At 34.3% G+C, this 23436-nt stretch overlaps 1 protein-coding gene across 10 annotated transcripts in view; it reads right to left on the bottom strand.

Moving 5' to 3' along the window:
* The window catches only part of PRKG1 (protein kinase cGMP-dependent 1), a 1291606-nt gene that overhangs the window by 124105 nt on the left and 1144065 nt on the right, over positions 1-23436 (bottom strand). For all 10 annotated transcript variants that reach the window (XM_001162783.7, XM_054660122.2, XM_016919732.4 and 7 more), the window contains one exon: positions 1701-1775. In XM_001162783.7, coding sequence (XP_001162783.1) covers positions 1701-1775 — 75 coding nt within the window. The remainder of the gene's footprint in view (positions 1-1700; positions 1776-23436) is intronic.

Here is a 23436-nt window from a genome sequence, read left to right as displayed (position 1 = left end):
CACTTCCCTATCACTGATCAATTTGAAGCATGATAGCGGCCTCAACTTTAAGTGGAATAAATAGGAGTTCTACAAAAACATTCATTAGAAAATCTTTCTAAAGTTTAATAGGAAAAATGAGATTAAACTTTCAAAGTTTAATAGGGAAGCAGCAAAAATACATTAGTCTACAAGACTCTTGAATTTTTCTATTAGTTAATAGTTGCTTAACTGGATTGTACGTGAATTTTTATGATTACCATCAGTTGTTCTATATCTTTTATATATATATGCATATACATGTATATTTAATATTGTATAATATGATTATAATTATATAAATTGTAATACATATAAAATTACATATATACTACATGTAAATTATATATAAGATGTATGTATATAATGACCAATGAGACCCTTAACTGAATACACACACACACACACACACAAACACATGAAAAGATAAGCTGACATAAATTATAAAAGTATAAATTTTGTCACATACCAAAAAAATTCCTATAGGAATAGAACCCAACCATAACAAAGGCCATTGTACAACTTTAAAAACTGATAAGGTACCTTAAATGGCCCCCTTTCCCACCTCGGTGGGATTATTATTAATACTAGAAACTGAAGTCTAAACTGAATATCAATGTACATTTTAGCCTGTTGAAATAAACCAGAACAATTAATACTAATTATCCAGAACATAGGCAGTCTCAGTGATTGCATGGAGTCTGGTGTTACAACTGGCCTGTGTAACTTCCTAAGCAAACCTTAGCAGAGGCACTGCAGGCGTTTGACCTCAGGGTTATACAGAGGATACAGAGGAGAAATTGTGAATATTTTCATATAGCTTTGAAAATAACATAATTTTATTGGGTTAACATGGAATATAATTCTTAATATTTTAGTTCTAGGACAAATTTTTAATCTTCATGGATTCTCAAAGCAAAATACATTATTTTACTTCTTTTGATTTTTAGGTTACTACAAAATCAACAGATCAAATTCTGGCCCTGAACTATCTGTTTAATGCTAACTGTTGTCAATTTAATCCTTTAGGTATGCTATATGCTATTAAATACTAATTACATTAGGGGAAAGAGGGGAGGATTATATAGATTACTGGTATTTTAAAAATAATAATTTTGCAGAAAAAGCTAATATCAACTTACTTTAAATCTTTGTCAAAAAACATTGTTTTAATCAAATTATTCTTGTAGACGGAATTGTATTTTTATGCAACATCATACTTAATGGGATATTTACCATCTCATATCATTCTCATATTAGCAACATCAAAGTTCAATGTAATGATGTATTAGCACAGGGAAATATTTCTAGCCTTATTATTTTTGATACAATTCCACAAGCAACTATGGAACACAACCACCATTTGTTCAGAAAGTATTTTCTGGAGGACAAACAACAGGTTTACATTTAATTGTTTATATTAGATTTTAAAATAAGCATTTTTTCTTGCTGAGATTATCTTCATCATAAAATCGAAGTTTTGTGTTTGAAGACAGACATACTCCTAGGTAAGCATACCGTGTAATAATTATCTTGAAGAGTTTGCTTCTTTGTCTCTCAAGTAATTAGTTGCTTCCTGTCAGAGTGTTGGGATGTGTCAAGTCCAACAAAATATTTGATCTTATTTCTATTCAAAATCATTTTTCAATCAAAATTAAGGCCAAAGGAAAAGAGTCACTTACTTTGCTTTAGCTTCTGCATCTTCATATGCTTTATTAGAAACATCATCCAGCCCTCCAATCAAATGTTTGAAAGAGCTGTCAGACGAAAAAAGCACAGTGATTAGAGTAAATCTTCTACAAAATAGTAGCAATGGCAACCTAGTCAATGATACAGTGAAACAATCTAAAGACATCTAAAGAAAAGTAAATTCAAACACTTAATCTAAGTACATTATTAAGAAGCATGTCAGACATTTTTCCTGACTAGAATATAAACTCTATGAAATTACGGACCTCTTCTACATTATGTGCCAATACAGTTGCCAACACATAAACAAATCTGGCAACCATATCTGGCAAAAGCAGATGTTCAAATAATTGTTTGGAATAAAGTCTGTGACACACTAAATTATATATACCACAAAATTAATCAGTCAATTAAAATACTGAAATGACAGCAAGATCTACCAATTATGGAGTGCCTCCTATATGCCAGGTACTGTTATTTAAATTACCAGTAACATATATTAATCACAATTCTCAAACAAATTCTGAAAAACAAGCATCATTATCTCCACTTAACAAAATAGTAAACTAATGTTCACAGGCAAAATAAATATGAAGAATACAGGAAAACAAAAGGAGAAGATCACAGAAAAATTAACTCATTTTGGAAGAGTGAAAAATCAACTTTAGCATATAACAGGAGGAGTGATTTAACTGCTTAAATCCAATCTATTCAATATCCTACTATGCACCTGGAACTGTATTCAGACTTCTATAGTGAAGCATCATCAATTCTGTCACTAAAATTGTAAATATTACAGCGCCAACACAAAATGAATACACACATGTATACCAGAATCGCCCTTGAAAATTACTGAATACAACCAGATACAGTAACTCTTACTGTACACTACATTCTAGCAACTACTGAACTGGAATGAAGGAAAGAAAAAAGTGAAAGTCTATACTCAGAAGTCCCAGGACCCACATGATAATCAGATCCTCACTTACATGGTACTCATATGCCAGGCATTGCTATAAGTGCTTTATACGTAATAACAAATACTTTAATAGTTCCAATGAGGTTTTTCAAAATAAAAATTAATTCTTTTATTTTGAAATACTATGAGTTAGTATTATAATCTCTAATTATAATGGAGATAATTTTAAAATACTGTAAGAAATTACATTTAATTTTAATCCTCTATCAGCTTAATACATGTAAATGGTTTGTGTGTTGTGAGTATTGAACAATAAGTTATGCATGGTCAGGTGCTGAAACATAGTAAGGTGCTTGCTGATTTAAAATGCAAAGTTCCTTAATTGCTTTTACATATACTTTTTTATTTTGAAAAACTATAAAGAGGAACATGACACCCTTCTTGGGGCTGGGTGGAGGGGAAGGGAGAAGCTGTTACTTCAGACCCTTGGGTAGTGAGCTCATCTAGGGTGCATGGTAACCAGAATGCTGAACCTAATACATGAACTATTTCTATACAAAAAGGGACCCCAAGAAAGATTAGACAGAGACACGGGGAATCAAGAATCATATTCAAGAATATAAAGCTTTCTGTAATGAATTGTATTAATTCATGCCAAAACAAATGATTGTTAAATAGACAAATAATAGGCAACAGTCCTTAGAAAGTTTTCAAAAGTATATTACCAGTGATAATAAATATAATTCCCACAGTTGAAAAGTATGTTCAAATATTATTTTTGTCATTGTTCTTTATATGGTAAAATTTCCCACTTTCCCATAGAATGTCTTGGTCCTTACCTAAACTTAGAGGGAGTCCGAGTTTAGAGAATGTTCTTAAGGCTAGACGCGTTCACAACATAAAGTATAATATTTCTTTTATTATAAATAGATAATATCTGGCTAATTTTCTGGGGTTTTTTTAGATAATAAGAAAACTCAAGCACAGTTTAAGTTCCTTGTCCAAGATGACTGCAATTCAGCAGCACGTCCACCACCAGAATGTATATTCCATAATGCTTCTGTCCTTTATATTTGGATATTTACAATACAACGAAATCCAAAACATTATGAAAAGGTATTGAAAGAGAAGAATCAAATAATATTATGTAGGAAAACCAAACAGCAATAATTACTAAAACTTAGTTTTTCAAATCCATTTCAATATATTAAGAGATTGTGTTATTAGGCATTGAAAACTCATAGTAATTCTGAGAGTTCAAGTAGTTTTTTTTAAAAAACTCCTCTTTCTTCTATTATCTATTTGATTTAAGGACACTTTAAACAGTATAGCGTATTACCAAAGAATTACAGAGTAAACTGATGATAAATTTGACAAGAATTAAAACTTTTAACTTAACAAATTCTGTTCAACCTACTAAGCTAGATTAAAACTCCACAAAATATTATTTTGAAAATACACTTTGAAATTCTTAGCAAAATATAATAAATGGAAAAGCATAGATATGGTTATGCTAGATGGAGTTTTAAAAGTAGAAACTATCTAATCATCCCAATGAGCTTAAAAATAAGTTGAGCTTGATTGGAAAAAAACACATTTTAAACCTCATAATATCATATCCAGTGACAAATATCACATTAAAAAACAATGAACAAAAGTAGTATTTGAATTATAACTTTCTTCAGGTCTTCTTAAGTGTCCTTGATTTAAAATATGAATGTTCTATGTTGTCCTAATGACCCAATATTTATTAATATTTCTTATGACTAGACAAAAGTGAGAAAATAATATGTACCTACAAAAGACCTGTGAAAATATTATAAAAACTATTTTTAAATTCAGTTCCCTATAAATTTCATTTGAAATGTAATTGATTTTTGATTATAAAAAAATTAAAACTGAATGGAGAAATTAAGAAATCACCCATAGGACTCTAACTACAAATGACTAGAGGAGGTATCTTTATATATTTCCTTTTACTTTTTATTTTTTTTTTTTGCATAGCTTTATTGTTGTTCATACTTGTAATCTTCATCGCTATGATTTTTAACTTAATATTATAGCATAAGTATTAACTTTTATTTTGAAAAACTCCTTAAGCAATATTTTAGTAGCTGAATACATCACAGATACTGAAATACACACAAACACACACATACACACTTACAGTTGAACGAGGAGTTGGAGACCTTTTACACAAATATCTTTATTCATACTCTATATTATAAACATATAGAATTTATTTTCAAAATAAAAATACTCAGAACTATAATCTTGGCATTTGGAATTGGAACCATGTGTCCTTAATAAATAATCTTTACTTAGAAGATGATCCTAGCCGAAAGAATACATTTTCTGAAACGTTAAACAAATGTGTCTTGCTGATAGATTCTAAGTCTCCTCAAACAATAAGTCAACCATTATACATAACCGGAAGTTTAGGAAAATGTAGAATTTTCAAGTAATATTATTAAGTTCCAAATGACTGCCACTGTCTGCAGATCCCTGTACTGATCAATGAATAATTTAAGACATCTTGATAAGCATAATTGATGGTGTTATAGAATTTATCACTCCTGGCACAAAAATGAACCAATTAGTGTTTCAGTTTTCCTTCTCTCAGACACTCTGTAGGAACACCTGCCATCTGTGTGAACCCTCATCAAATAGACATTCAGAAAAGTACTACTATAGGTATCAGATGCTTTTCTAAATAGTTACTCAGGTCCTGTGACATTTCTTGACTAATGCCTTTTTTTGATTGTTATTCTATTCTGAAAATGATTATAATGAGATGTTGTGAAAACTCCAACAACTGAATAAGTAGAAACCAGAAAATATTATTTATGAGTTTTAACAAATATAGGTGACTACAGAAAAATCATTAAATTATCTTTTTAAACAAACACAATTCATACACACGTTACATTTTAACACTGTAAAATAAAATACCAAATTTCCACATGCTAAACTTAATTTCGGAAGAAATTAAAGACATGTTACCGAGCAAATGGCTTTAGTTTAGGGCATCTCCACAGCAAACCTTTATGCATGCACATATTTCATGCAAAATTTTCTGTTACTTTTCTTGGGATAGAAAATCTGATTGTACAAGTCTTGACATAATACTTTAAGGAGCATGGGTAAAATATTATCAGTTGAGTACACAGATATTGAAAGAGAGCAAATGGGAAATCCCTTTCATGTTTAATGATGGTAGTTTAGACATACTTGTCAGGTGGGGAAGGAAAAGAAAGGAAAGAGGAAGGAAGAAGGAAGAACAAGGAAGGGAAGAAGGAAAGAGAGAGGTGGATGGAAAAAGGGAGACAGAAAGGGAGAAGAAACTATAACTCTTACACACTAAGAATGGTGACATTTAAAGAAATTGTCCTTAGGAATATCAGTTAAGAGGCTGTTTCTCATTTTAGAAAACGTGTCTGTTTTAGAAGTCAAGGATGACAGTAATTCAGTGGGTAATAAGTTTAGTTATTAAAATGTTTTCATTATTAAGGCAAAACATTCTTCTGAAGGGAGCTGATTACTCAGTGGTATGTCTAAAAAGAATATAATTCGGTTCATCAGTTGTGATATAATGAGACTTCATCTAGACAGAAATGGTCTTTTAAATTATTAGAAAGGCAGTCCAAATATCAGAGATCAGCATTACCACTGCTAAAAAATCATAGCATTTAAAGTTTACTTTACGGGTTACAAAGTATCACATATATATATATATATATATATATATATATATATATATCTCAACTAAGTCATACACAATATATATATGTATATATGTGTATATATACACAACATATATATGTGCGTGTATATATATATATATATTTGGTGTGTATATATAGTGTATGAGTTAGTTGATTTAATTCTCATGATCTCCTATCCCTTATTGTGATATAGTGGCTTAGAATTTTGTATAAACATTTTAAAAATAGAATATTTTCAAATTAAAAATAGGGTGGGAGAAAGTCTCATAACATTCAAAACAGATTTTTTCTTTTTTACACTTAATAGTGAAATGTTATAAGTCAAAAAGTGTAAAAGGTAAAATCTTAAACTGGAAGCTATTTCAGACACTTCAATAGTGCTAAGCAAAATGTTTGTCAGGTATTATCAGAACGCTTGGCAACGCCTTCTTAATTTCACAGGCTATACCGTTATGCTTTGTTAACCTGAATCTCATCTAAATCTTTTTAAAAATATGTTTATTTAAAAATGTAGAAAGTTAGTGTTCCAAAGTAGTTGAGATGTTTTACTTAGCTAAGCCCAAGGTTTCAGAGGGATCCTTCATTGTTTTGACACACTTATGCAGAAAATCCCTTGATTTACTTTGTGGCTTCAAGTGTTCTTATGTTTGTTATTTTTTGTTTATTTTATTTATAACGGGACAATCATAATTCTTAGCGGTTTATACTATCAACTATCATGTGATTGTATGTTTCCTTGGAGAAAAAATTACCCCCAAATAAAATAAAACCAGCCACATCCATATTTTCCCAGTCATCCATCCATTTATTCATCCATCCATCCATCCATCCATCAGTCCATCCATTCAACCAAACTCACACATATGTACATATACAATGCCTACTATCTATAAGGGACAATTCAAGCTACTGTGGATTATGCAAAAAGAATAAAGTACAACTTTGAGGAATTTAGAGTCTTATATTACAGATAAGACACAAAGACTTATAATATGAACGTGAGAAGTAATGAGTAGCTGAATGCTTATCAGAAGGAAGGCTATAACGTGCATAAAAATAATTTCATCTACTCAAAATCATATTAGATAGTAATTTCATGGAAAGAAATTACATTTTTATGAGTAACTAATTATTAGCATTTTCTTATCAGGCACGTGTTTATATTTGCAAGAGACACTTACACACACCAGAGTATTAGATGTTTGTCTGTGTCTTTGCTTTGTAATAATATCCCCCTGTCTATCATGGGGATTATTCACTAGAAAAATGGATTTCAAATAACAAACACTTCATTTAAACTGTTTCCTGATTATAATTATGTGCTTTAAAAGGTACCACCATTTGAAAATAATGATCCAATCTGGCATATGCACAAAGGAATAAAAAGCTAAGAATTAATTTCAGGAATTCTCTCCTTTTACTTACTGTCACTTTTGAGAAATAAAAAAGTGACTTAGTGGTGATCAAGTTTCCATGTCTAATATGTCTATGTAAATCAGTCTTTTCCAGGACAGGGTCTTGTTAAGTTGACTAGGCTTATTATATTAATCAAATGAAATCATCTAGTTTTGAATTTTAAAATTACGTGTGTGTGTGTGTGTGTGTGTGTGTGTGTGTGTGTCCCATGGCAATATGTTAACAAACTGAAAGACACCAAAGAACTCTAAGGGATAAAAGATGTATTGTAATTTTACAATCTTGAGCTAAACGTTAACATTTTGGCATGTATCCTCCTTGATTTTTTTTCAGTTATTTCAAAGTTGAAATTGTATTGGTTTAGTACTTACTTGATTTTAGGCTGTCTGTGCTTATACTATAACCAACTTAATGGTTAAGTGTGGAAAACAATCCAGTCAAGCATGTAGGACACGCCTGATTACATAGAAATATCCAATATGAAATGACTAAACTTCTCGATTTTTTTGTTTATTTGCTTATCTAGTAATTCTACTGTTGAAATATTGGTGACAAACATTAGCTTAAGATTTTATTTTTAACTCTTTCTCACTTTTAATCCTTAACTGTTAAGAATATATACATATTTTTGGCATGGATGTAGTGAAAAGGGAACACTTACATTCCTAGTGGGAAGGTAAACTAGTATAACCACTATGGAAAATAGTATGGAGATTCCTTAAAAAATTAAAAGTAGAAATTTTAAAGTAGCACTGGGATTTCAGTGCAGCAATCCCAGTACTGTATATCTACCCAAAGGAAAAGAGGTCATTATATGAAAAAGACACTTGCACATGCATGTTTGTAACCGCACAATTCACAATTGCAAAAATATGGAACCAACCTAAACGTCCATCAGCCAATGAGTGGATAAAGAAAATGTGGTATATATACACCATGGAATACTACTCAGCCATAAAAAAAGGAAATAATGGCATTTACAGCAACTTGGATGGAGTCAAAGACCATTATTCTAAGTGAGGTAACTCAGGAAAGGAAAGCCAAATATCATGTCTCACTTACAGTTGGGAGCTAAGCTATGAGAATGCAAAGGCATAAGAATGACATAAGGCACTTTGGGGACTCAGGGAGAAGGGTGGAAGTGGGGTGGGAGATAAAAGACTATGTACTGGGTACAGTGTACGCTATTAGGGTGATGGGTGCACCAAAATCTCAGAAATCACCACTAAAGAACTTACCCATGTAACCAAAAACCACCTGTACTCCAAAAATATTGAAATAAAAAGGAATATATGCATCTTAATAAAGGGTGGAAAAAGAGAAACACTGTTTTAAAAAGAAGTGTTTTGAGATTTTCCTACACACAATTTTGATATTATAAATATTCTATCTTAAATATTTATATACAAGTTTCCTATATATGATTCACCCTTTTCTAAGGATGATTGAATTCACAACCTTTTTGTAGAGTAGTGCTACTCGAAGTATAGTTGGCCCACTATTTGTTGCTAGTCTGTAAAGACATAAGCACAGAAGTTTAGGAGCTTTTCTAGCAATTTGACAATGCTGAGACATCCAAGGGCAAGATCAGTGGACTTGTGTTTTTGAACAGGGTACAGATTTGTGTTACTGTCAAATCCATAAGGTGAGAAACATTTGGTAAAAGCTTCATACAAGTCATGAGTAAGAGGGTATTATTAAATGTGTGCTATTTTAAGATTAGTTTGCTAAATTTAACCTAAAGTATCTAAATTCAGAATCTATTTATCTTATCAAAAGATAATCAAAATTTAACCATACTTTACAGGAGCAATTGATAGAACTAGCTACTAATGAAGGATTAACTAAAATAGAACATCATTTGTTCCATTTTGAATAAAAATAAAAATGAAGGCCAGGCACAGTGGCTCACGCCTGCAATCCCAGCACTTTGGGAGGCCAAGACGGGTGGATCACTTGAGGTCAGGAGTTCGAGACCAGCCTGACCAACATGGATAAAGCCCTTCTCTACTAGAAATACAAAATTAGTCAGGCATGGTAGTCCATGCCTGTAATCCCAGCTACTCAGGAGGCTGAGGCAGGAGAATCACTTGAACCCAGGAGGCGGAGGTTGCAGTGAGCCGAGATCATGCCATTGCACTCCAGCCTGGGCAACAAGAGCAAAACTCCATCTCAAAATAAATGAAGGAATAAATAAATAAATAAAAATAAATTTCTGCAGTATGCTGATATTACTTTAAAATCACTTCTTCTGTTCCCGTCAGTTCTACTCTGTGAGACTGGTTTCTCTATTCCGAGTGTATTAAACAAAACATAAAACAGCTAAAGAACACATTACTCCCTGCAAGTGGCATTTCCATCATCCATCTAACCTAGATCAAAAAAGTTAACAATCAAGAAACAGGCACATTTGACATATTAAAGGCTAGACAGTGAAATCCACAGTGTTCTTTCAAAGTGTACCAATTGCAGTCAGAATGGAGAATTGCTATTTCACTCATAAATTGTGGTTTTGTTATGATGGTAAGACAAGTATAATAGCCATTATCTTTCTTATTACTTGTACACATGCTTTCAATGACAATGTGATTAATTGGGGCAATTTTTTTTCCTTTTATCTGGCATTATGTTTGTTCTAATATTTTTATTGAAATAGGATTTTATGTATGCTGAATATAATAGGAAAAAAGAGCGGCATTTATTTCTATGCTTTTTTTCAGTTGTATTTTTCTAGCAATTCATTTGTATTTTGTTTTTCAAAAACATCTGTCCACAATGGATGGGCTGAAAATAAAAACAAAACTGGTCCTTAAGCACAGATCCTTGGAAAAGCACTGTCCTAGACCACTCACTTTCTCTCTCACCCCCACCTATATGCCTCTTTCTGAATCCTTGTGGTTGCTTTCCAGAGCATATTGCAGAGTTCTGGAATTGTTAGTTTTTGGTCAGTCTCCTTCTCTATAACCTGAGCTATTTAATGTCCACGTTTACAGATACTCTTTAATGTCCTGGCCCTTTCCAAAAAGCATTTGCTGACTCCTGTTCTAGATTGTCCTCTTCCTTCCTCTGTATCTAATCCAACACCAAATCCTGTATATTCTAACTTCAATAATCTGAAATGAATCCCCTCTTCTATATTATCTTTGGGTCTCAACTGCCATTTTCTCACTGGAGAATTCTGTAACTGCCTTTTCCTTTATTTCTTCTCTCATCCTTACACAGTAAGCAGAGTAATCTTTTAAAAACATAAATCAGATCGTGTCACTCTTCTGCTGACCTCTGCAACTTCTCTGAATTATCCTATGCTACATTTGACCATAGAATACTTCACGCATCTGCCTCAGGGCCTTTGTCTTCTGCCTGGAACATTCTTTCTCTAGATTTTCATGGTTTTTTCTCAGTACCATTCAGGTCTCAGCTCAATTGTTTCCTCTTTATACAGGACTGACCAACCCAGGCAAAGTAGCCTTTACTCAAAATCCTTCGTAATGTCACTCTGTGATTTTAACTCATTTTCACTCACCACCAGCTAAAAATCACTTTGTTTGTTTAAATATCTGCTGTCTTCCTCATGCCAAAATGTACATTTCATGAGATCAGGCACCTAGTCTAGCTTCTTTATCAGTATCTCTATTTAGGAACTAGAGTATTTCCTGGCCTGTAATAGAAATTTAAAATGAATTAATAAATAGCTGGATGGACTCACTCAACCACTTACTCATTTATTCATTTGGGTGTATGCATGTGCCCAGGATATGACAAGCAAACTCTTAAGTTTCTGAAGCATAGTTTTATTTAAAATTTAAGATATATGAGTTAAAAGTCCTCTGTGTGACTTAGGTTATCCACCTGTATGAACTCTAAGGACAAAGGCTTAGTTAAAATGAATGCCTAGCATCCTAATAAAGCAATACATTGGTATAAATATGGGTGAAGTGATTTGAAACACTTAGCAATTTAACATTGAATTATATAGAGGACATTAAATGAGGGTAATTATTTTAGACCATAATGAAATTTATATCCATGAATCCCAACTGCAATTAAAGTGGAAGAAAGGATTTTAAAATGTAGCATGACTTTCATTTTCAATTAAAAGCAGGAGAAATTAGAATCAAATCTCATGTGATAGTTCTTAGCCTTTTCAGTGTTTAGGAGGAAAATATAAGAATAGATTGCCCTAATGTGCCCACTCTATATGTTTCCTTTTCCTTAAAAATAAATATCTCTCAACTATACTTAAATCAAACGGTCCATGCAATGGACATACTTTTTGTGGCTGGACAATTATTTTAAGTGTTAGCAACTCTCTTTACCTTACTATATAAAATCCATACTAACAAAAGTAGATATTACACATTACTCTTCCTATCATTGCTTTTCTGGACCAGATTACACTGTTTTGACATGAAAACCAATGATAAGTTTCACATACGTTTAATTAATTTCATCAAAATAATACATTTTCCCAATGGAAACAAACTATCAATACTAAATTAATTTTTTCATAACACTGTAAATTCTCAATTTTAAGACCATTTTGTGATAGAATTATGTAGAAGCAAATGTGAATTTTTTCTCCAAATTTTGGTATTCTCAAAGCAGAATCTATGGCAACAGTGAGCGTCTTATCTATTAAAAAATTTTCAGAAGGAAACAACCGACACTAGGGCCCACCCGAGGGTGAAAGGTGAGAGGAGGGTGAGCAGCAGAAAAAAATAACTATTGGGTACTAGGCTTAGTACCTGAGTACAAAATAATCTACACACCAAACCCGCATGACACAAGTTTACCTATATAACAAAACTGCACATGTACCCTAAAACCTAAAAGAAATGTTTTTAAAAATTTCAAGCTCCTCTCCTTACAAATTATTTAAAATTTACAAATTCGTATAATTGGCAAAAAATCTTATCAAAATTGTCTAAAAACAAATAGGCCATATTTATTAAAAAAAAAATCTATAGCTGATATATTCTAGTTTATATAGACGTATCAATTATAGTAGATATCAGTTACAACAATCCACTTTTTAGTAACTGACTATTTAAAAACTGCCTCTGGCTAAGAAAAATATCTTGGGAATGCAAATACTATGATAGTCACTGATTTTCTATTAAGCAACTTGAAAGTGAAATCCTAAAATGGCACAACAAATCTATCCCAAGGTATCTTTTTTAGTAGACTTTTTGTTATTTATGCTGTGAAACTCCTTGAAACAAAGACATTAGCTTAACATTTTTATAAATATCAATCAATTACTGGACTTTTTATTTCTGCTCTCATTACATGATTAGAAAGGGAAATACATACTTTTCCCAAAAAATCATTAGAAGCTTAACAATGAATGCATCCCTTTATGTCACAAATTAATGTTTATATAACTTAGCAATATAAAAATTTCAAATAAAACATGAAAATACTAGCTAGCATGTATTAGGATTGTACAAACTATTTTACATGGATGTTCCCTGTTTTACAGGTAAGGTGATCAAGGCTAAGAAAATTAAGTAATTTGCCCGAGGTCACATGTCTAGTAAGTGTCAACACTGGGATTTGAACCAAGGCAACCTGTTTCCAACATCTGCAATCCCAGCCGTAATTGGCACCATATTTATCTCCCCAATATGGAAATCTGAGGTGATCTAGTTAATAGTTGTGTCTAAGATTTGGTATTAAATATCTGCTTTCTCTCTCTCTCAAATCCTGCCCTTATGGCCAATCAAATTATTATTATTATTATTATTATTATTATTATTATTATTATTATTTTGAGATGGAGTCTTGCTCTGTTGCCCAGGCTGGAGTGCAGTGGGGTGATCTTGGCTCACTGCAACCTCCACCTCCTGGGTTTAAGCAATTTTCCTGTCTCAGCCTCCTGAGTTGCTGGGATTACAGGCACCCACCACCATGCCCAGCTAAGTTTTGTATTTTTAGTACAGACAAGTTTTCACCATGTTGGCCAGGCTGGTCTTGAACTCCTGACCTCAAGTGATTCCACCCACCTTGGCCTCCCAAAGTGCTGGGATAACTGGCATGAGCCATCACAGCCGGCCAAGATTCCTTAAGATAAATAATTTTTATTTCAATAGGTCACCTCTTTCTCCTATTGTATTATGTGTATAAAAGTTCCAATTAGGGAAGTAATTAGTTCCCTGGGGCTGCCATAACAAAATGCCACAGACTGGGTGGCTTAAAGAACAGAAATTTATCTTCCCACCATTCTGGAGGCTGGAAGTCCACGATCAGGGAGCCACCAGGTTTGGTTTCTGGTGAGTTATTTTGTCCTGCCTTTGGCTAACAGGCCCCTACTCACGGCATCCTCACATGGCCTTTCCTCTGCATGTGCGCCCTGTTGGTGTCTTTTCCTGGCTTCCAAGGACTCCAGTCCCATAGGTTTAGGGCCCCACCCTTATGACCTCATTTAACCTTAATTATTATACCTTTTGAAAGGCCCTGTCTCAAAATACAGTCACATTGGGGGTTAGGGCTTCAACATATGGATTTGGGGGGCACATAATTCAGTCCTTAATAGGAAGTCTAATGACAATGGCAATCTAGACAATACATTTTCTTGTGTATTTGGGCTATTTAATATGATTTTCATTTGTAATTTTTGAAAGGTTCATAAAAAGAACTCAGCTTTTTATGCTTTTTATGAACCTTTCAAAAGCTACAAATGAAAATCTTATTAAATAGATATGCATTTTTTCCCTGGACTTCACGTGTAGTGACATTATCATCGTACTTTTCTGCCATAGGAAGTACCCCATGTTTTTTCTAAAACAAGTCTCCTTTTCATTGCTACTAATCACAGAGTCTTTCATCTTTCTCCTCTGGACTCTTGCTCCATCAATTACAATCTTTCTTATTGTTTTGTTGTCTCCCTTTTGACTTTTCTTTCTTTTCAGTCTAAACAGGATGTTCTTTCCAAACCTAAAAAAAAAAAAAAAAAAAGCAAAACTATCCTCTGTGGTCAAATAGTCAGTGTAAAGAAGCTGCTTTTCCTAAGTCTTATCCTCATTTTTCATTAATTCTCAGCCTATTGCTGCCTGGAATTCTATTCCTGTCTTTCTTTCATCCTTATTACAACTTTTCCCTCAAAGTTATCATGACTCTGCTAACCATTCACCCCAGTGGTCTCTTTCCAGGTCCCATCCTCGGTGAGCTATCTGAGGTTCAGGGTCCTGCTCGCCTTCTTCCCTGGTTGCAGTCATGCAATAGACGCTCATGGCACTCCACTAAGCTGCTCTGTGCTGATCACTGATGCCCCACTTTCCCGATTCTTCTCTTCTCCCTCTATGCTACCTTTCAGTATATGTGACACACATTCCTTCCTCTGACATTTCTTAAAGGTAAATGGTTTCCCAAATTGTGTCCTTTGCCTTTTTTTTCTATTCAATATATTAAATTTGTTTTCTTAAATATTTCTTGTTTAAGATATGTTCAGTTTTGTTTTTTACCTTCATGATCTCATTGAAACTTCACAACATCTCTACAAGGTAAGTACAGTTATCTCTGCTTTATAGAATACTTACAGCACGTTTTCTCAAACTCAGAGCTACTGACATTTTGGACAAGATACTTCTTTGTTTTAGGGAGCTGTTCTGTGCATTGTAGGATGGTTAACAGCATCCCTGAACCCTACCCACTAAGATAACAGTAGCAAACCCAGTTGTGACAACAAAAAATGTCTCCAGGCATTGCCAACGTTACCTAGATGAGAATACATAAGTGACAAGGCTAAGAGAGGTTACATGAACTTGCCTGGGACCACATAGCTAGAAAGTGATCTAGAATTTGATCCCAGGAGTCTGATTTTTATTAGAACTTTGTTCTTACATAGTACACTGATTTAAGTTTTCCCATAAAATAACATTTAACCTTAAGACTTCAGTTCAGATCCCCAGGCCGATGACCTTCAAATCTATATCTGTATCCTTGAACTCTCCAGATACATATTGTCATCATTTTTCTCAGTGGCATATGCATGTCTCACCTGTACCTCAAACTCAACCTACCCATAACTGTATTAACCAGCTTCCATCCAGACTTGCTGTTAGGTTTTCTGACTTTCTAATGGCATTATCACCTACCAATAATTCAGGATAGAAATCTTGGTGTTATCTATGACCTTTCCCTTTTACCCAAGTCCATCCGGTCTACCTTTGCAATCTCTCTTGAATTTGTTCCTCTTTTTCCTTTCTACTTCTACTGCCTTATTCAGGTTATTGACATTCTTACTTCAGAAGCATACTCTGTTTCGCTGCCTTTAATCTCTCCTACCCTACTCTTTCCCCAAACACAACCACGCTTTCCAGTTACCACTTACTTTGTTGGTATAAAAGCAACAGTTGGTATAATTGACAGAGCATGGTCTTAGTGCAGACAGGCCTGGAATTCCAATACAGCAATGTAACTCTGACCAAGTCACTGGGGCTTTCTGATCATTAATTTCTCTCTGAAACTGTTTTTGTTTTCTGGTCCCATGGGGCTATTGTGGGGATTAGATGACATGAGTGTATTAAAACAAAAACATCATATTTGGATGCTGAGAAAATTTATAAATTAGCTTGTGTGAACTCTTCCTTTCTTTTCCACCACTGACCACAATCTATATCATCTATAAACTGGGATCTTCTCAAGTCATAATGTTTTATTCCTACATAAGTTATTACTTGGATAATTTCCATTTTTCTTTTGTCTACCCTTTCTTTAGGTACGTTTTTGGCCTTTACTATTTACTTTTGACATTTCAGAGAAAGTTTGTTTGAGCTCATTTCTACTCCCAGTTTTCTGAAGTCTCAGATTTGCGTATTCTTTTCCAGAACAAAGAAGCAATCACTAAAGAATGAACAATCTTCCAGATTCTGTCAATAATTTCTATGTCTCAACTGCAAGAAAAGAACAAATGTCAAACTAACTCTTTTAGGATGGTGATATAACTAATGCCTTGGGCTGATTCGCCCCAGTCACGTTGTTTCAACCAAAAACTTAAGCTGGCGAGGGTGCAGTGGAACAGATGTTCTCATATACTGTCACTGGAGAGTAAACTGTATAATGATTCTAGGCAATAATTTAAAAAATACATATCCTCTGAATCAGTAATTCTAATACTGCATATTTCTAAAACAGGGGTAAAGTTTAACACAGAGAATTCTTTACAAAATAAAAAATTAAAATGAGCTTAAATGCCCAAGCACAGTCAAGAAACTATGACAAAGAAACTCAATTATACATGAAGTGTTTTTATTAACATGGTAAATTGCTAATGCAACGTGGTAAAGTAATGTGCTATAATAGGCTTTGAAAATAGAATTATACTCAAATACCATTTCTTTACTTACAAGCTGTAGGTTTTGCAACATGACAGTTTGGCTATGTGAAGCTTAGTTTACCTTTGAAATGGAGAAAAAAAAGAATTCCTTGCAAGTTTGCTCTGAGAAAAATTAATGACTATTTATCTATAGTACACCTAGCATCTATGTGTATATATTAATATCTCTATCTGTGTGTATGTGATTTATTAATGCTGCCCCAGGATGTAGACAAAGCAGGAGAAAAATATCTAGGCAGAATTATCTCACTATTTAAGGACACGAAATTATCAACAGTAATTCCCTTTGAATGGCAGGGTTATATTTATATGTCTCTATGCTTTCCAATCTTTCTAAAACAAACAGTTTATTACATTTATAATCATATGACATAGACTATATTAGAAAAGTAAAAAAAGAGAGAAGATTTAAAGTGAACCCTATGGGAATAATGAAAAATAATTAAATAAAATGTTATTCAGCCCAAGTGGGTTTCTTGTCTAGATGACAATGTACTATCTCCAGTGCAGCTAGGAGGACAACACCCTTCTTGCCTATTAAAGGCAAATCATGATTTGCCTTTGCTAGTCTGGCTTTCCATTTAAAACTAATTCAATTATATGACTGTAGCAAAGCAATGGCTAATATGATCATTGTACTTTATGCAAAGAAGTAAATTCTAAAAAGGCCTCCTTTGTAAACACAGCTGTCTGGGAATGAAGTTTCACTGTTATTGTGGCTGATGCTAATCCAATTCATACATCCATGCTATGAGTTTCAAAACGAGTACCAACTGCTAGACATATTGAAAAGAAAAGAAAAGTCTTAGATCTTTATGACCCAGCTGGGCCTGTAATAACTGTCTCACCAGGGAAGTGTGAATACTAAAGTAAGCAAAACAATTTAACTCCACCAAAATAGTGCTGTGGATGTCTAAAGCAGATTCAACTCTCAAACTTCATGACTATACAGTGAATTTTTAAACTGATTGCTAAGCTTCTGTCAGAAATAAATCCTGGTGCCCTCCACCTCCCTGGTTTACCTCTGGAACACAAGAAGCTTTATAACATCTCCTCAAATAAACAGCCAAATGTTGTACATAAAAAAGGTAAAGAGATTTTCAAATATAAAATTTCAAATATTATCTTTTTAATTGAAGAAATTAAGATGGATATTTATGATTTAGAAACTGAAATCTTTTATATTTTCTTATTCACTCATACAACTTGTTTATGAGTTCTGAAGACATTGTGAATTTCTAAATAACAAGATTTATAACATCCAATGGACAAAAATGCAAGTCTTAGAAATATAGTAAGGTTTCAAGCATTTACTGGAAAAAAATGAATAATTTATTCGTTGGTGCAAAACAAAACAATAACTGTAATTAACGTAATCAAAGCTGTGATTATTGTATTTTTAAAATGATTATGAACTCCAACATCAATTTCCATTCATCATCTGATTGTAAAAAGTAAAACAAAACAAAACTCACATATCTAACTGCCAATGGACATCTGCTGACTATGTGCATATCACTTAGGCAGCCTGAACTTGAAATATCCGTAACTGAATCAGCCAGTTACTTCCATCTCAACCTGCTCTGTCTTGTTCTATTCTTTATCTATTACATACATCTATTATTTGTTCTTTATTTATTAAATACATCCAAGTCTCCTAAACTAGAAACATTTCCCTTTCATCCCTCACATTTAATTATTAATAAAAATCTACTTTAGACTAAAGTTTATTTATTTTTATTTTTATTTTTATTTTTGTGTCTTGAGCCAGAGTCTGCTCAGTCGCCCAGGGTGGAGTACAGTGATGCGATCTCAGCTCACTGCAACCTCCATCTCCTGGGTTCAAGCAATTCTCCTGCCTCAGCTTCCCAAGTAGCTGGGACTACAGGTGTGTGCCACCATGCTAGGCTAAGGCTAATTTTTGTATTTTTGGTTGAGACAGGGTTTCACCGTGTTGGCCAGGCTTGTCTCGAACTCCTGACCTCAAGTGATCCACCTACCTTGGCCTCCCAAAGTGCTGGGATTACAGGCATGAGCCACTGTGCCTGGCCCTAGACTAAAGTTAAGGCTCTTAAGCTCTAATGAACATCCTTTAGGACTACTGCAGCAGTATCTTAAAAGTCTGCCTGTTTGAGTTCCTCCCCATTGTAATTAATCTGCTACTCTCTTCCTTCGAAAACAGATACAAAATACAGTTCCAATGGTTCTCTGTTGGTTTCTTATTGCCCCCAAAATAAATCTAGATTATTTTAGTTTGAGATACTAGGATATTTATTTACTATCTATCCCCATCTCTTCTTTCCAAACACATCTTCCAGCTTTCCTCCTAATTATCCAGTTCCTTGTCCCATAAATCCTCTCTTATTGCCACACTCCCCTTATTACTGTACAAAGGTCTTTCTAAATTCCTTGTCTTCTATACAGGTCCTTCCCTCAGCAGTAGCTGTCTTTACCCTTCCTTCCTCACTTGTAATATACCTACTCAAACTTAACAACTTGGCTCTCATGTTATAGTGTCCAGGAAGTTCTGGGATGCTACCGGCCAAACATATTCATTCCTCCATCCTCAATGTTCCCCAAGTATTTTATTCTTACTCGAAATGCAGTTTCTCATGCTGATTTTTGAATGCATCTGTTTGGACCAAGAGTTAATCCAAAGAAGGAGAAGACTTTGCTATTCACCTTTATATCTCTGGATCCCAGAATAGGATTTGGTTTGGAATCTGTATGGATAATTGATTTATTCCCTCTCAGTCCAAAATTTACTCTTTTTAACTGCTCTGTAAAAGTGGATCGGGTTGACTGGCACTGAAACTTTGTTGGCAGAAGGTATTGGAGAGATACTTCAAGGACAAAAGGGTTCAGCTTCCTGGTTCCAGTGTTCTTGGTAGGCTCTTGAGGTTTCTCTTGTGTCTGGCTACTACAGTACATGGCAGCCAGCAGCTTCCCCAGCGGACTTCCCCTCAGGTGGTTTTAAAGCTCTCCCTTCACAGAGCTTTCCTGCACCCTACAGTGCAGATTCCTGGCACAAGTTCTATTGGCTTGGCATCACAGAGATTTCACTGCCATCCAGTAAGTAATGACTATATCCTTCCTAACAGGGGGTGATTTTCACCCCACAGGGGACATTTGGCAATGCTTGCTCAGGTCATGCTTTTGAATGTCACACTGGAGAGGTGAGGGATACTACTATTTAGTGGGTAGAGGTCAGGATGCTGCCAAACATCCTACTTTGCACATGACAGCTCCGCCCCCGCAACACAAAACAACTATCTGACCCCAAATGTCAATAGTGGTGTGCTTCAGGGACCCTGCTCTATAACAAGGTGTAACTCTCAGCCTCAGCAGGGTGGAATGGGGAAGGGTGGGGGGGGGCAAGAAGGGAGGTGTCTTCACTGGGTGCTCTCTCTCACAGGAGTAGTGTTAGTGAATACTCCTTATATCTGCTATTTCTATATGTTCTAAAGCTTTCTTTGCTTCTTACTTGGTAATCCCTTATTATTCCAGTCCCCTATTATAGTTACCATTTTTTTATCATAACACTTTGCTGCTCAAATTACTATATGCTGATTAGATTCAGACTAATATGGCATCATCCATTCATTCATTCGTTCATTTCAATAGATAGTAGGTGCTTATTATATTTCCTGATACTGTGCTAATTGTGGATACAGTAGTGAACCAAATAAACATAGTCCTGTCCTCCTTAAGCTTGTAGTTTGTAAGTTAATACAGATAAATGAGTTTTGTAAATGTATGGTATGGCAAGTAAAAGGACGGTACAATGAAAATCAACAGGCGAACCAAAGCTGTTATGGGATGTGAGGGGAGTGAGCTAGTAAGGGCCCACATGTTTTTAATGAAATAAATTTATTAGCTGAATTGATTAAATTGTCATTTAAATTCTAATTCCAAATATTTAGCCAGGATGATGGAGATGTGACTCGTAAGGTTCTTATCCATTTGAAGAGTCATTTGGAACTCAAATATTTTACCACTGATCGATCGATCTATATATTGAGAGATATCTATATAGATCCATATGTCTGTATATATTTAGAAGTAGTGTAATTAGATTAAGATTTAATTCAATGCAAATATTTTAGTTCAATTCATAAGCCATCAATTCCTCTTTTTCAGGTGGACTATCATATGATTTATTCATTTTCATGACTCCAAGATTCTTGAAGGAAACTCTTTTTAGACATCCCTATATATCATAGCACTGAGCATAAAACCCACTTGATACTCTCAGTATGTGCTTATTGAATTAATAAATGTATGAGTTTTCTATCTTAGTCATTTACAGAATAATGTGGGGTAGGTGAAAAATCACTGAAACAGATGTTATGAGGCCTGTGCTGTAATCCCACCCTTGACATTAAAGAGCTTGGACAATCCACACTCCTTCTGGGACTCACCTTCCTCATTTTTAAACTAAAGTATTCGGAAGAGAGGTTTTTCAAACCCTCATTATTTTCTAAAATCGTGAGATATAACAAATGCATTATAATATAAGAATGTGAATACCCGATCTGTCTTAATTCTTATTAAACAGTGTGATTTGAGTATACCTGACACTTCTGGGCCTCAAATTCTTCAACTGTAAAATAAGTTTATTTATAAAAGGGGTTAGAAAACTAAGGCCCTTGGGTGAAATGGCATTGAATTTTCATGCCAGAGACTGTTTGGCCCACAAAGCTGAAAATATTTATTGTTTGGCCGTTTCTAAAAAACGCTTGGTAAGCTCTGGTTTGTATGTTCCCTTTTACTTCTCCTTCTTAAATCTCTTCTATGACTTTCTGACTTATCCACTTACCATATACATTTTTTAACAATAATTTCTTAAGTGTGTTAAATTTTGATTGATGGCCCACCAGCATATTAAAAATTGAGACTGGACTTCTTTTACTTTGAGCAGAGTCAAAAGGTTACTAAAGAGAACCTTTGTAAGTTTGTGGCTTAACAGATTATTGCTGGAAACTATCCATATAACAGAGATGGAAATAAGCATATAATATTTAAATATTTGCCTTTAAAACCCCAAATACTAGATGTCTGGATGGTTTACATATGGCAGGTAACCAGTAAGCTCTGGTTGGGTGGATGAACCAACAGTCTGGGCATCCCAGTCAGTCATGCTGTATATAATTGCTATAAGGACTTGCAATAGGATGAATGTCTATTACCATTTCAAAGCCAGGCAAACATGAGGAGTTGTCTCAACTGTCTCTTTCCATGACTTTAAACCACAAATGTTGTCTCAGTGTATACTCCTTTTCGAATGAGAATGTACTTATTTTGTAGTTAGATCATGCTTGTTCAGGGCATGCTATAATTCAACCCACATCATTAAATTGAACGAATATAATGTTACTCTTTCTTCTAAACCTCTAGATTTTATCTTTCCTGCTTAATGCACATTTTTTGAGAAGCACACCAGTCAATAACAGCTCTGTAAAAAAAGACAAGTTCAAATAATTGCAGCTGACACCATTCTAAAAAGGCACATTTGTTTTCCTGTGACCATCCTGCCAATATCCTCACATCACCCTAGATTTTATTCTGGAAAATGAACCAAAATAAAATCCACTTAGGCTGTAGGAAAGGCTGAGGCTGTGAAATATTTTAAGTGTATCATCCTATTAGTTAAGTAATGTGACAACGGGCGATGTGACATGTGGAGTTCATACAGTCCTATCATGTGGACACAGAGTGACAAGCTATATGAGAAGAAGAATACAGGCGACCTCGGTGGGCGAATCACCATTGGGTGCATGTTCCTTCCTGAGACTGACCTAGTTGGTGATCTTAGAGTGGTGCCTGCAAGGGTTTGCTGTCCCCAAATCTCCCCTCTACTTTCCCTCTTCTCTCCCCCAGTGGCACCTGACATTCTAAAAGATTCTTCTGGATTTTCACGATTTGTCATTCCTCAGGGGTATGTTATCATAATGCAAATAACTATTGCAGAGGACCATTTTAATCTCTAATTAGTTAGCTATTACCAAATTGATGCAAAGCCTGAAGCAAACTTCTAGAGAATGCAAGAGTGGAATTAAGAGGTGCAGGAATCAACTATAAAAAGAGGTGTGTGCATGGGGAGTGGAGTGGGATGGGGATACAATGGGAAAGAGTTACAGAAGATGTGTACAGAAGAGTAAAGTGAAGAAATTGAGGGGATGGAGTAAAGCATGCCTGCCAGTGTTTGGAAGACAAACAGACAGATGGCATCAGGAGGAGCAGCACTGGAAGACACCACGGGCAGTGCTGATCAGACGCTTCAAATCAGTTCTTTTTATGTATTTGCTTTATTTTAAAAAGCTGAATACAGG

Source organism: Pan troglodytes, chromosome 8, assembly GCF_028858775.2.
Source record: "Pan troglodytes isolate AG18354 chromosome 8, NHGRI_mPanTro3-v2.0_pri, whole genome shotgun sequence".
Taxonomy (NCBI): Eukaryota; Metazoa; Chordata; class Mammalia; order Primates; family Hominidae; genus Pan; species Pan troglodytes.
Note: the sequence above shows the minus strand (reverse complement) of the source record. Positions and strands in the feature narration are given on the sequence as shown.